Source organism: Camellia sinensis, chromosome 9 (genome assembly GCF_055761805.1).
Source record: "Camellia sinensis isolate YWXY chromosome 9, ASM5576180v1, whole genome shotgun sequence".
NCBI lineage: Eukaryota > Viridiplantae > Streptophyta > Magnoliopsida > Ericales > Theaceae > Camellia > Camellia sinensis.
The window spans coordinates 20,522,026-20,537,855 of NC_138969.1; the positions used below are offsets into that span (position 1 = coordinate 20,522,026).

Sequence of the window (15,830 nt, forward strand, 5' to 3'; positions counted from 1 at the left end):
AAAGATGCCATTTTGGCAAAAAGGAGTGCCGACCGGCAACAAAAGGTGCCGACCGGCAAAATACATTGCCGATGGCATGAAAAACTAGCCGGTGGTCTCTAGCCACTGCCGGTGGTGTGTGGGGATGCCTCACAAAGCATTCCCTGCCCCTCCAAGGCAAAACACAAGTGTTTGGTGCAAAACCAGACACTAAACAGTCAAGTTCGGAGATCCTGAGGCAAGGCGCGCGAGCCGAGACCTCCGGGAACTCCAAACGAACACAAACATGGATAATCACCAAGTGTTCCAGTGGTGACGTCCAAGTCTTGAGGACGGTCAAAAATGGGGTGTCTACACCGACCAAATTGGATAGCTCGACCGGATTAGTAATCCCAATCACGCTTAGCTCGAATGGGATTATAGGGAAATTAAGAGGGAGATTTGCACCGAACAATTGGGCCGAGCTACGTTAGCTTGGGATATGGCACAACGCTGCTGGCCCGGCCCATTAAGTTGGGCCGGGCAAGCTGACTGAGCCATGATTCAGCTAAAATGGATATTTGCTTATATCCATACTGATGCGGTGGGTTGAACTACGAACAGTCCGGACTGACGTAGGGCCGAGGCGTCCGACGAGGTAGCGGGGTGAGGCCGAGATGCCGAACCGCACGTCCTACGACCAGTTGATCCCGATGGTCCAGTTTATTGTAGCTCAGCCGTTCAGGTTCATTGTGGTGTCTGTTTCTTCCAAGTGATAGCCTAGTAGTGTAGGCCACTTGGACCAATGGTAAACCATAGAAAATCCACTCCTGGTACGGGTCAATACTATTTAGCAGTTCGACAAACACTGTTTGGAGGTTTTGGTCTCTCCACTTGTAAGAAAGGTAGAGGGACCACAGCCGCTTGCATGGAGAAGTACAACAGAGGTAGTGCACCCACAATCTCTGAGGCTGTATGGCCAACCTAGAAAAAGAAGAGAAGAGAGGTGTTAGAGGTAAGCAATCAGAAGAAATTTCAAACTCTCTCGCTCTAAAGTGCTCTCTATATTCTTCTTCTTCTTCTCCAAGTGTGCTGACTTGATCGTCGGAGGGTTTATCCGACAACACATCGTTGGGCAGCTCACCATCTTTTGGTTTTCAGGTCAAGCGACGTCACATAAAGCTTGGATGGAAGGAGTATGGAGAACAGAGAATATTTCACCCCGTACAGTTGGCGCCCGTCTGTGGGAACTCTTTGACAGACAGACCTTGTTGGCCAAGCTTTTTCAACTGTTTCCATGGCTAACAATGATGAAACACCGATGTCCGTTGTTGACGGTATCACACCAGAGTCTGTCCGACGGAGAGATGGCCCTCCCACTAGTCCGACTATGGCGAACCTGGAAACCTCATCTAGAAGTGCATGAGACAGATGCGCAAGCAGCACTGAACACTTCAAGAGTCCAAAGGGTCACCAACGACGAGGAGAGTCGCATGCTCATCGCTCGGAGCACAAACTTAGAGACCAGGACGCCCTCATTCAGAAGATGGAGTGGGCAACCACAGTGAGCACTCCCCACCTCGGTACTCTGACAGTCATTGCCAAGATGGGACGCCCTCTTTCTCTATCACGAGAAGCTATGGAGTTGGAGACTCTGACCCACCAGTGGAGAGATCTCACACTCACGACAGCAGTTACCATCCTTCACGTCCGTCGACGACGTCGAGATACTCTTACCCTACCCATTCGAGGGACCTGAGGAATGTATTGGAGGAGCGAGCTCGCTGTAAAGAGACCCAAAGATTGCCGACGTTGTAAAGGCTAAGTCCCCAAATCCGTTGTAGTGAGGAAGTGGCAATGCTAGCGCCTAGAATGATGGCCCCAGCACTGATGGACAGAGAGCTTGCAAGATTTACTGCTACCCCACTATCCCCAGAGATTGAGAGCTTGCCACTCCCTGCCAGATTTCACTAACCTAAGTTCACACTGTACGATGGCAAAACGGATCAGTACATGTACGTGAGTCATTACTAGCAAGTAATGGCTCACCACCGGCGCAATGACGCCTTGATGTGTCTCATATTCCCAGCAAGTTTGGGAGAACTGGGCCTGAAGTGGTTCAAAAGACTCCCGGAGGGGAGCATCGAGGGGCGGCAACAACTAGCAGAGGTCTTTATCACTAGATTCAAAACCAACACTCGAACACCGAAGGAGGTTGACCACCTCCTGAGCGTCAAGATGGAATCTGGAGGTTCTTTGAAGGCATATAATGCCAAGTATTGGGAAACTTACAATGAGATCCTCGATTGCCCCACCAATCTGGCGATCGCACAATACAAAGGAGGTCTCGTAGTCGAACATACGTTGTGAGACTCGTTTTCGATGGACCAGCCTAGAACCATGGAGTCCTTGATGCAGCAGATCAATGAACATATCCAAGTAAAAGATGATACTGCCATCGCCACCGCAACCGAGAGGGCAAATCCGATTGCGGTGGACAGAATAGTGGCTGGAAAGGTTCACTCAGTGGGGCAGGAGAACAACCGCCCTAATGACTGAGCAAGAGACCAACATCGCGGTTTAAACCGTAATGATAGAAACAAAAGTCGTAAAAACGACCGAGCTAACGATCTTCGTAGTGAAGAGGAAGATGCCAAGAGGAAGTTGAAAGCACGAACCGGCATCACCATTGTCTTTAAGATCCCAATTTACCGCATCCTAAATGAGATCCGAGGTGAGCCCTACGTGCGTTGGCTAGAAAAATTGGGAGACACAGAGGAGCTTTAACTCGAGGTATCGCCGCACCTTCCATGAAGAAATGGGGCACCGAACAGTGGATTGTGTGCCGCTCAAACAACATTTGAAAGAGCTGGTGGCGGCTTGGCATCTGGACCAGTACATAGACAGGGGTATGAGGGCCGGACAAGTATAAAAGGTTTGGGGGACCAAGTAATGGAAAAACAGTGCTTTGTCAAAGTAAATGGCAGCCGGGCTGCCAAAGGCTTTGTTCAAGTGATAGAAGGACCAGAAGGGAAGGAAGTCCTTAAAGTCGTGGGAAGAAAAGTCGAAGAGAAATCGGCTGAAGATTTGGTGGAAGTGCATGAGAATAATCCAAATAAGTTCTTTCTTTTGGGATCATCTTTGTCCAACGCTGAGCGGCTCGATTATGTCAGCCTTTTTGTTTCCAACATTGAGGCCTTTGCTTGGACGCCTTACGATATGCCTAGTGTCGACCCTAGCTTATTTCCAAATGCACGACCGGTAATCTAGAGAATGCAGCACTCAGCCTTGCACCATACCGAAATAGTGGTAGAAGAGGTCATGAACTTGTTGGAAGCTGGGGCGATAGAAGAAGTGCATTACCCCAGATGGATCTCTTACACAGTGGTAGTGTTGAAGAAGACTGGTAAATGGCAGGTGTGGGTCGATTATAAGACAATCAATCTTGTGTGCCCAGAGGACAGCTTCCCCTTCTCAAGAATAGACTAGTTGGCGGATCTAACCACTGGCCATCAGAGGTTTAGCTTCCTAGAGGCGTATCGCGGCTACCACCAGATCGTCATGTACAAACTAGACTAAGAGATCACTTCGTTCACCACTCCAAGAGGCTTGTACTGCTACAAGGTCATGTCGTTCGGCCTAAAACATGCTGGGGTAACTTTTCAGAGGATGGTAACCAAAATATTTGCTCCTCTTCTTGGCCGCACTATGGGGGCTTACATCGATGACATGATGCTGAAGAGCAAAGACAAGTCCCAACACCTTGCCAACCTAACAGAAATGTTTGCATACTCAAACATCACAAGCTGTGTTCAAATGCCTCCAAGTGTGCATTCAGAGTTGGAACCTAGAAATTTCTAGGTTTTTTTTTTTTTTATCATAAACCGAGGAATTGAGACTGCCCTATCCCAGCTCAAGGCAATACAAGAATTGGAGCAGCCAAACTCCACGAAAGACGTGCAACATCTCGCCAAAATGGCAGTCGCGCTGAACCAATTTATTAGCCGGTCTTCAGATCGTTGCAGGCCCTTCTTCAAAAGTTTGAAGGCCAAGTTCTTTTGGGATGACGAGTGCAACCGTGCACTGGCGAATCTAAAAGTATACCTTTTCTCGGCCCTAATCTTGGTCACACCAAAATCGGGCGAAGAATTGTATCTCTACTTGGCAGTTTCTTAGCACGCGGTGAGCGCCGTGCTCATCCGCGCTGTGGTAATCCAGCACCTCCCCATCTTCTACGTTAGCAAGACACTGCACCTGGCCGAATCAAGATATCTGCCTCTAAAAAAACTAGCTCTGGCTCTCCTGATGGCTTCTTGAAAGCTGGCGCACTATTTTCATGGCCACACGATAGTCGTGCTAACCGAATTTCCGCTCTAGGTGCTCTTTGAATAGGCAGATTTCACCAGCAGAAGTGGGCCGTGGAATTGGGGCAATACGATATCAAGTTCCAGTCGCGCGCTATTAACAAAGCTCAAGCTCTTGCCGACTTCATGCTAGAATTTATCCCTGGAACAAACCCTCTTTACCCTATCAATTTGGCTAGCGCGGACTTGGCGCAACCCACGGCTCGGATAGCAGAAATAAGTGGTAGACAACAAGTAGCAGAACGACAAGAGAAAGTTGAGCAAGAAATGGAAGAATAGGCCGATTTACCAAAATACAAGCTTGACGGAGATGTTTTAAGAGACCAGAATGAGCCGACTAGTACCTTGAAGTAGAGGAACTCTCAAAATCCCTCTGACTGCTGGAAGTTGTTCATTGGCAAGATATGGAAACTCTTCATTGATGGGGCCTCCAATAGACATGGCGCCGGTCTAGAGGTCGTGTTGACAACCCCGGATGGGCTGACCATTGAGCATGTGATCACACTCAGGTTCCTAGCATCCAACAATGAGGGGGAATATAAAGCCCTCCTTGTCAGATTGAAGAGCGCTTCAAGAATGAAGGCATGAAAACTTATGGTATTCAGTGACTCCAAGCTAGTTGTCAATCAGGTCTCCAGGAATATGAGGCCAGGGATGAAAGGATGGCTAAGTATCAAGCGGTGGTACGCGTAGAAATCAAAAAGTTTGCCGCAATAAGAATGGAAATATTTAACAGTGAAAAAAACAATGCAGCCAACAAATTGGCTGGCCTAGCATCTATGCAAACGACTTTTCCCAATCCTTTGATGATAGAATTCTTAGCCTGACCAAGCATTGAGAAACCGGAGGTGCCCGAAGTACTCTACGCCAACTTGGAACCATCCTGGATGGATCCTATTATCACCTTCCTGAAGGATCGAATTCTACCCATTGAAAAGAAAGAGGCCAACAAGATAAGGGCCAAGTCAGAGCAGTTTTGGCTTTCTCCATCTGGCACCTTGTACAAGAAATCTTTCCCTGGGCCATACCTGAAGTGTGTCCACCCCAGCAAGGTTGAAGCTTTCCTCTTCGAGATTCATGAAGGCATCTGCGGAAGCCATATGGGGTGTAGATCTTTGGCTTACTGAGCAATTTCCTAGAGAGGTTCTCATCCTTACAAGTCCTTAGCCATTTGCGCTTTGGGGGCTAGACATTGTAGGACCTCTTCAGCAACTCCAAGCAACCGCAAATTTTTCATCGCTGCTACCGACTACTTTACCAAGTGAGTAGAGGCTGAGCCATTGCCCACCATCAAGGAAAAAGATGTTAAAAAATTTGTCTGGCAGAATTCCATCACCCACTTCGACATCCCAAAAGTTCTCATTTCGGATAATGGCACTTAGTTCGACGGAAAACTCTTTCGCCGATTTTGCGAGGAGTTAAAGATTGAGTTCTACAATTCTACACAAGCCTACCCCCAATCAAACGGTCAAGCTGAAGCTTCAAACAAAACCATCTTGGACGGGCTGAAAAAGCGATTGGAGAAGGCCAAAGGGAAGTGGGCTGAGGAACTTCCCAATGTGCTCTAGGCATACCGCACTACACCAAGGCGCTAAACCGGGGAAACTCCATTTGTCTTGGCTTACGGCATGGAGGCAGTCATACCATTGGAGATTGGCATGCCAACCATCCGATTTGAAAGTTTCTAACCAAACTTGAACAATGAAGCTATAGTCTTGGAGCTTGACCTGGCCAAAGAAAGAAGGTAACGGGGCTCCACATAGTAACTTACCAACAAGATCTCTTCAAGAAATACATCAAGAATGAGCATCCAAGGCTATTCAAGGTCGGAGACTGGGCCTTGAGGAAGGTAATGGGCAACACAGTGATCCCTGGCAAGGGAAAATTAGGAGCAAATTGGAAGGGGCCATACAAGATAACTGGGCTTGCAGGCAAATGGGCATACCACCTGGAAGACTTAGATAGCAAAGCTATCCCCAGACCATTGTGGCCAATCTTAAGATATTTTACTTTTGAAATGTAATCTTTTCTACTTCTTTGATTCTTGTAACTTGGCCTTTTGGCATTGGGTGTAATCTGTAACATGTAGTAGAAGATGACTCTTTCTTTCTCATATGTTCGCGTTTCTACGCAGAAATGTTACAAAGACATTAAGTTGTTATGAATACCAGGGGCAAGTGTTCAAAATCGGGATAACTTTTGTAGAATGAGCAGTTATCCAGTTATGGGCTGATTTTTCTTGTTGAATTGAGCTGAACTTGCTCAACTGCCTAATAGTTCGTGTTTTGGCCAGCTTGTATTTGAGCCGAGCCAATTTTGTTCATCATTGACTAAGTCAATTTTGGCTTGCTGATTGAAGAGCAGATTTTGCTCATAATTACCTGAGCTATTTCTTGATTGCCAATGAAGAGCAAATTTTGCTCAGTACATCGACCTGATTTTGTTCATCATTGACCAAGCTGATTTTGGCTCGCTAATTGAAGGGCAGATTTCACTCATGATTACACAGGCTGTTTCTTGCTCGCTGATGTAGAGTTGATTTTGCTCACTCATTGAGCTGATTTCGCCTGACCGCACAAACAGAATCAATTTCGCCCAACTTATTTTGTAACTGAGTTGACGTTGCTCACCCGCTTAAAATGTTGGTGTCTTTACTGAGTTCTTATTAAAACCGAATTGACCTTGCTCGGCCTACCAAACAGTTAGTGTTGTGTTCAACTAATATTTTAAACCAAGATGAGTTTGCTCGTTAAACTGAGACCATTAAGCTCAGAATGCACTGAGAAGATTTTATCTCGGCCAAATCGAAGAAAATGACAACCAAAGGGAAAACAAAATTTTGCATACATGGCGAAGAAAAAGTTCACTTTTCATTCATGATAAATCCTGACTACAAAAGTGGGGCTCGTAGCCGGCTACATCAATACAAAAAAAAAAAAAGAAAAAACGAAGAAGGGGACAAACATAAGCCTAGATGCACCTTAGTCGATATCTACAGCGTCCTCCAGGTTGCCCACCACCTCTTCTGCCACATTCTGTGCGGTTTCAGTGCCAGAGTCCGTTCCTCGTTTGGCGGTTGAAGGCTCCTGCTCACTGCTTAGCGCCACCTCTTCCTATATGGCTGGCAGTGGGGTCTTGTCGATTGGCGGTAGAGTTGGCTCATCGGTTGCGCTTGCCTCCATAGCATCGTCTATCAACTTTTACTGCACGGAGGTAGCATATGCCTGCATATAGAAGGGAATGAAGGCAGGTGAGAGTTATTGAACACCTCAGACTCCAGCGCCTGACTGACTTTTTCCTCAGCCGCCTTCCAGCAGCACTAAAAAATGTCTTTGGTGCCTGCCACCTACAGCCCGTACAACCTTTCTCCTTCAGTGTATCCCCGATCTTTGGTGTTGTCCACTTCTTTTTTTAGCTCGGCCCAATGGATGGCGCGGAGTTTGGGTAGCTCGGCCAGATATCTCTCATTTTTGGCTTGCATGGCCTTATCCTTCTTCTCCTTAGCCTTTGCCAACTTCTTAACTAAGAGATCTTGCTCGGTTAATACTGCCTCGTGTGCAGTCTTCAGCTTCTCCAGCTCAACCGTCTTCGATTTGTTTTTAGCGATAGCCTCCCTCAAACTCTGCAACACAGAAAGCATACGTTCGTGCACCAAACAGTTTTTCTGCGCGGCCTACAGCAAGGCAGAAGTTAGTCTGAGAGACCGATCGAAAACTTGGAAGTACAATAACTCGATCACTTACCAGAACGACCAATTTTGCAGCTGACCGGAGGACTTTCAGGTCGGACAGTTCTTCATTCTTCTTCATGTCCACACGGAGAAGCAAATCCTTGGTCATGTTGAAGCTAAGCGAATGGTCCTTATCCGCATAAACGGAGTCCGCCTCTGTCATTGCTCGACCTTTGTATTTTAGCTCGGGTGACCAGACTGCAGATGTGAAATTGTTTTGAACATATATGATTCAAAATTCAAATAGATCTGCAACTGCAACAGTTACAAAACTGTCCAGAACTGCTGGCAGTTTTATTTTCCAATCTATTTGAAACTTAGCAGTAATAAACCTGTCCAAAAAATCTGAACAGATATGAAAACTGTCGAATAGATGCAGTTCAACAGATCTGGTCACAATTGAACCTGTGAACTGCAATTTGAATCTGTTCAAATCTAGGCAGATTTGAATCTGTCTAGGTTCCAACATATCTGAAAAACTGTTTGAACGGTTTGATCTGTTTGAAAAATTAGACTGAAGAAGTAGAAAATGGATAGAAAAATTAAATTCATGAATGAATTAATTTCGATAAGTTTTTTGGAAAAAGTTCAAATAAATTTTCTCCAAAAAATTAATATTAGAACCGACCCGACTAGGCACGGCTTGGCCGGGCGGACGGTGGTGGTGGCGCGCGTGTGTGGTGGTTTGGGCTAAGGTTCATTTTGTCCATAACTCTTCCCTTCTACAAACTTGGGGTGCCCCTTAGGGCCCAACCCAAGTGTTGTAATCTAGAGCTTATATACTTAATAAACCTCTCTTAAAGTTTCAATATGGGACAACTCATTTCAAGGAAACCCATATTTAATTCTTTAAATGTCCATTCCACGAACCCGAAAACGACGTCAAGTTCCCATTCACTCATAAATGGGTTTGACGAACCATCTTCACTGTGTGACTTGCTATGCGGTAAGGAATACGTTAGTTTTTCAGACCCACCCCAAAAGACGTTTAGGGCTCACTCAAAATTGGGCTCAAAGTTAACCCAATAAGCCTATAAACCATTATTTCCAACATATTTTAGGGGACTTCATTGAATTAAAGCATATACCTTAACAGGCGGTTCACTGCCAAGTTCCTTTAGATCTTCAAATTTCATCACCTGGTTATCATCACAAATTCAAAGTCAGCACTTTCTAGCAGTTCCACTGTCCAACAGTATTATTTGGTGTTTTTAAGATGATAACAAGGAATTCATTTTTTAAAAAGAAAAAATCATCACTGGATTATGCACTTTGAAGCATTTTAAGGATAGCAATATATTACAATCAAGTTGATTTTATTCCATGGAAAGTTTTTCAAGTAGCTCATTGGTAAATATATTATGTAAACATATTGGAAGATGTTCCTAGATGTCAGTTCTGAATCCTCATAAATAAACAACAGAAAGTAAAGAATAAAATAAAATAAAATAAAAATCAATGAACTGTCAATGTAACTTCTTAAAATATTATGAAAGAGAAAAAAAGAATAAGACAACAAACTGTAGACAGTTGAAAAAAGGGAAAAAATTGTTCAAGGAATTACCTCAGCACAGATGAACCCTTTCTCAAAATTAGTATGAATAGTCCTAGCAGCCTGAGGAGCCTTTGTCTGTCGTTCAATTTGCCAACATTTCACCTGCAAAATAAATAAATAAATAAATAAATAAGAAGAAGAAGAAAAGAAGAAGAAGAAGAAGAAGAAGAAGTTAAAACGGTCACAATCATTTAGTTATAAAATCATGAAAATAGTGTGTTAAGTCAGTAATAATTGGAAAGACATATCCATGCAAGTGCAAGAAGCATTATCAGTATAAAAAACATATCCCAGACCAAATATGGTGCTTGTGTCAAAAATAAGTCACCCAAGATAGATAAAGGATACATGGGGAAGTAGAGAAAAGTTGTACAAGGACAACAAAGATTGTGATTGGATCATGAATTTGAGTAGAGATTTGCTAAAGCAAACGAAAAGAGAAGGGAAAAGTGAAAAAAAAAAAAAAGAAGAAAAAGAAACTATTATTTCATTCACTTTTCCTTCCCTTCCTAATGCATGATTGACTAGAGTTGATTTAGATAGTTACAACTTAGCACTCTCTCTATACTCTCTGTTCTCTTATTATAAAGTGAAAACAAAAGGTTAATATTTATATAACAAAAACAGCAAAAACAAAATTACAATTTTGGTCGTACATCGAACTTGAAGATGATTAATGAAAAAAAACACAACTGCCCCTATAAGAAATTGATTCTGTTTCGCACATCCATACGTCGATATATATGTGTGTGTGCATAGACAGGATAGTTTTAATAATATTTAGCATCACAATTTTCTCAACATAAATTCCAACGATAATCACTAGTAAGGAAAGAAAAAACATAAAATTTGAAAAACAAATAAAGCAAGTATATTTAGAATGTCACTTCTCTGTCACGTTCTAACCAATTTAAGGGTACAATGAGGACTGAAAATTATAAATCAAGGGATAATTATTTTCATCTTGTGAATTTAATCTGTAAGGCTTCAAGAAATAGCCCATCACTATCCCACTTGTTCTTTGCTGATGATTTGATCCTTTTTGCTTAAGCTACTCCACCTAATTGTGAAATCATTATGGATGCCCTCTCTGAGTTCTGTGACGTGTCTGGTCAGAAAGTTAATCTTCTTATATCCAAACTCTTTGTTTCCCCTAATGTTCCTAGAAACCTTGCCAAAGCTCTTAGCTTTCAAAGTGGCATTCCCCTAACTCATAACCTTGGCAAATATCTTAGCTCCCTCTTACTTCATCAGAGAGTTACCAGAAACTTGTTCATTGAAATCCTCGATAAGATGAAAGCCAGACTCTCAGGTTGGAAAGTGAGAACCCTTATTTTAGCTGGTAGAGCAACCCTCATTCAAGCAGTGACTTCTGCCATACCCACTTATACCATGCACACCATGGAACTCCCTAGAAAGCTTTGTGATGACATTGACAGAATTAATAGAAATTTCTTGCGGGGTGACAATGGCACCTAGAAAGAAGTTCATTTGGTTAATTGGGACAATGTGTGCCAGAGTAAGGCTGAGGGTGGTCTTGGTATCAGAAAAGCTAGAGATCAAAATGCTACTCTTCTAACCAAACTTGGATGGAAAATTTTGAGTGACAAAGAAAAACTTTGGTGTAACAGCTCTCTTGGACACACCCTACGTGAGAGAAACAGAGCTGCTGATCTTCTAGCCAACATGGGAGTAGCTCAAAATAAGCATGTTGTATTTCTTGATAATCCTCTAGTTGAAGTTGTAGTTTTCCTTATTGATGACATGATTGGAGTTAGCATTGTGAGGGACTAGCCTTCTGTTTGCTGTAACTTTAACTCCTTAACTCTTGTTCTTTACTTTTCATATGAATCTAAAAAATAATAATAATAATAATAATAATTATGAAAACATAATGGGATAAGCCAATTGTGTTTTTTTTTTTTTTTACTTGTTTCTACCTTGGAAATGACAAACTCAAACCTTTGCTGGAAAATTACTTTCATATATTGCCTTTGTTTGGCATGTAGGCTAAGGGGACTTTTTTGGTTAATATAGTTACAAAAAGGCAAAATAGGTTAAAAAGTCAATAAGATAAAATATCACATTCAAACCACAATCATTTTACTTTTTTTCTAACAAAAGTAAAAAAAAAAAAAAAAATTGAAAAGTCCAACCCAATCTTTTGGGATGAACCTCTTTTGGATTACATTATCTCTCTACTTTTTTACACGTTTTCTTTTTAAAAGTTAAAAAAAGCTAAAAAAAACTAGCTTTTAACCTCCTTCCTAAAACAAGCCGAAGAGTCAACTCACTTCCCAAATGAAGCCAAATGAAATATATATATATATATATATATATGTATAATAAATGAAATTTTAAAATATAATTTATTGTTCAATTTTTTAATATTTATTTTTTAGATATAAACTATATAACTTGTTCCTATAGTTTTTTTTTAGTTATATTAACTTTTTTATTCATTAAGAAAGTAAACATAAATCAAGAAAAAATTTGTTTATTAAAAAGGAAATAAATCATTTTAAATTGGTTATTAGCCTCTCAATTCATTTGAACGTAATAAATATACCATTTTTCACTTAATTTCATAATTAGACTAGTAAATTGATGAAATTAAAATTACAAGAACCAAATTAATACTAGAGACAAATTACAAGAATTATAAATATAATTTATTCTTATATTTACTTTATAAAAACAAAGACTTGCACCAAATATTTTAGTACAAATTTTAAAATAAATAAAATAAAATTATAGCACAAAACCAGGTCATTGATGATTTCCAAAGTTGTGTGACACTATAACCATAGCTAGAGGTGAAATGGGTGAGGACATAATGGAATGGAGGAATGAGATTTTGAAGACTGCCGAGAGGGGGTCTACAGGTGTCACACCCCAAACTCGCCCCTAAAAGTTTGGGCGTGACCAACCCGACAATGAGTCTCAAAACCAAATAATCAAATAGCATAAATACCTTACATAGAATGGGACCTGAATGGAAGCAAATAGTAATTCAAAATGATATCCATTGAGCTAGTCTTTACATGCCAGGATCACAAGATATTTCACCACATGTTCCAGCCCATAAAAACTATCTACATACATATATATACAATCCAAACCCCATAACTTGGGGTATAACTAAAACGCTTAAGGATAAAAGTTATACATGTATAATGACATTTGAAAAAATTATTAACGAACCCACCATGACGAGCCATGAAGGAACTCTACAAAAATGAATACGTTCCACTTAATTGATTGAACACAGTAGGGTCGACAAAAGGGATGCTAGGGCTGGATTAAGACTGACTACCGAGCTGATTACCTGCATAGACTTACATAACACGTAGTAAGCAAGGCTCAGTGAATAATAGTATGTAGGTAAATTACGTAAATAAACAAAAATCACGCCGTATATAAATATACTTCACACTCTAGTTCTTGTTCTATATTCATTTCCAAACGGCCTTGGGCCCAACATTTATACAGAACGGTCTCACGGCCAATATTTATACAGAATGGCCTTAGGCCCAATATCATGCAGAACGGCCTCAAGCCCATATATCTTGCAGAACGGCCTTAGGCCCACATATCAATAGCTGTTTAAACACAGGAGGGTAGGTAGAACATCGACATGTTCCCCACCTCTCCCAGCCTTAGGCCACGAGTCATAATCAATTCAAATCATATTAGGGTCAGTGAGACATTGGCATGTCATCACCTCCCTCAGCTTTTGGGCTGCTGCCAACAAGATATAACTGTTATCCGAACGGCCTCAGGCCCAGCAATGACAAGACAGAACAACCTTGGGTCTATAAGGATACCATTACTCAATGTCACACATAAGTTTTCCAATTGTTCACTACATAGAGACATAGCTCATACACGAATCACAGTATGTTAATGATAACTATTAGCAGCAAATAAACATATCACTACAGTACTATTACTCGTAGTGTTATGGCGGAGCAAAAGTCTCTTCCTACACGTGACCTACAGACAGCATGTAACTCATAAGTTAGTCTATTTTCTTTAATTTTTCCTTTTAAATCAACATTTGATTCGTTCTACATTAGATTACAAGCATTTTAAAAGCTTCAAATGCACATTTTAGCATTCCCAGAGGGTCAAACAGAAGAGAAGAAATACATAGGATTTTTTTCCCTTGGGCCGCACGTGCGGAAGTCCTTTCCCGCATGTGGGGGAAGGTGGGCCACACGTGCGCCCCGCATGTGCTTTTATTTCAGTGTCTCAACTTCACACTCCCCTGTTTTCTGCACGTGCGGCGGTGCTTCCCGCACGTGCGGCCATGAGCCTCGCACGCGTGGTCAGAATCCCTATTTTGAGCAGTCTGAAACAAGGCAAATATCCAATTAGGTCAACACATCACAAGGTACAAAATTAAGGAATTTGATACAATATGATGATATAACATCACACTAACATGAATCACAAACTCAATTAAGTCTTCATTCTCTTCCAATTCATAAACAAAACTCAATTCCTTTAAATTTCTAGCTATATTTGGCTTTATAAATTTACATATTTATCCATCTAAATACATAGATGAGTTCAAACATGAAAAACTAAGGAATAAATTGTAATTCCCCTCCTCAGGGCTCAACATAACACCAAATCAACCTAACACAAGAAGTATTCTTCTAATTAATCACTCATCTCACACTTGATCTTAATTATAAACCCTAACTTACATATATGTAGAAAAGTTCTTGCTTAAATCAATTAGAAAGGTTATTCTAGGTAGATTGTACCTACCTTGAGCCCAAATCTTTACAATACTTCTCAATTCTCCAATTTCTTTCTTGTTGAAGCCTTCTCCCCTTTCTCTCCCTTTCCAACTCTCTTCTTCTCCCAGGAGATACTTTTTATGTGATAGAAGTTACTAAGTTAAGAGTTTAAAAGGGTTATTTAAGGTTTAACCATAAATTAATCAGTTTAATCATTACGAATCAATTTTTTACAAAAATTCACATTATGACCTAAAAATCACACTTATCATAAGTATAGAGTCAATTTCGAGTTATCAAGCTTCTAGGGCTTTTAATTACTAATCTAAATATCACCATTGTAACAGATTTTTCTCGGAATTGATAGATATAAACCCATAATCATATAATTCACACAATTAAACTCAACTGCGCATGGAATTTCACATTAAATATATATTGCACATATAATAAAATACTGGAAGCATATCAGAAAGCATACCAGAAGCATATAAGAGGTATTGTCGATGTGAGATGCCATCTCTTTTAAGTTGTTGGCCAGGTCCTGAGCCATGTTTATGATTCTTTTAAATTGGTTAAGTGAAGGAAGGTGGAACGAGATTGCAAAATCATGAATTTCTTATGCCTTGTGTGTTGATAGCACAATTGTTATTTCTGTTAACTATCATTATAGAAATGTTATGTTCTTTGTTGGTTGTGGCATCACTGTGTGAGTGATGGCTGTTGATGGTATTATTTTGGAAAGAAATGGAAAATAAAATTTTTCTAGTGGTTGGGCCATCTAAAGGCGTTGTTGAGAAATTGATTTCATTCAAGGGTTTTGTGGAATTCCAAATAAAGCTTTTTGGAAAATAAACTATGGGTGGTTATGTGTTTTGGATAACACCGTATTTGTGAAAAATGTTTTCAAGACTTTTGAGTTTTGCGTCGAAAATGCAAGGTTTATTTTGAAATGTCTCATGAGCAAGAAAATGTTTTCCTTATATTAATGTAGAAGATTTGCCTTGATTATCCTTTTATTGGAAATTGTGGTTGTTGAGTAGTGACTTAGCTCGAAGCGCTAGTCGGTTGTTGGTAAATTATTTCGGGAAGGGTTTGGTTTAGTTGTAGCGTTTGTGCCCGAGTGTTGTCGTTTGGGGCGTGTTCCCTTGGTTAGTCTCTTCCTTGGTAAGAGTGAATCGAAGGTTCGTAGGGAGAATAATTCCTCTCCTAGAACTCGGGTGTTGGTGTTGTGCAATCTGTTGGCCTTGTGTTTTGGCATATCCTTAATTTCGGGGACGAAATTCTTTAAGAGGGGGAGGTTATAGCGATCCCGGTTATCCCTTTTCTGTTCTGTTGTTTTCCGGACACAGTTCCGTGGAGTTGGTAGTTGTATCTATCGTGTTGTCAACCTTTAAACTCTTTTGTTTGAGTTTTAGAACGAGTTGGGCTCGATTGTTTCCGGTTGGTAGAGCTTTAGCTCCCATTGTTGT

At 41.1% G+C, this 15,830-nt stretch overlaps 1 protein-coding gene across 1 annotated transcript; it reads left to right on the forward strand.

Moving 5' to 3' along the window:
- Window positions 1-1,998: 1,998 nt before the first annotated feature.
- On the forward strand, window positions 1,999-2,328 carry LOC145799278 (uncharacterized). The gene has a single exon (XM_082888826.1). It carries the CDS (start codon window positions 1,999-2,001, stop codon window positions 2,326-2,328), a length of 330 nt encoding a protein of 109 aa, XP_082744952.1.
- The last annotated feature ends 13,502 nt before the right edge of the window (window positions 2,329-15,830 follow it).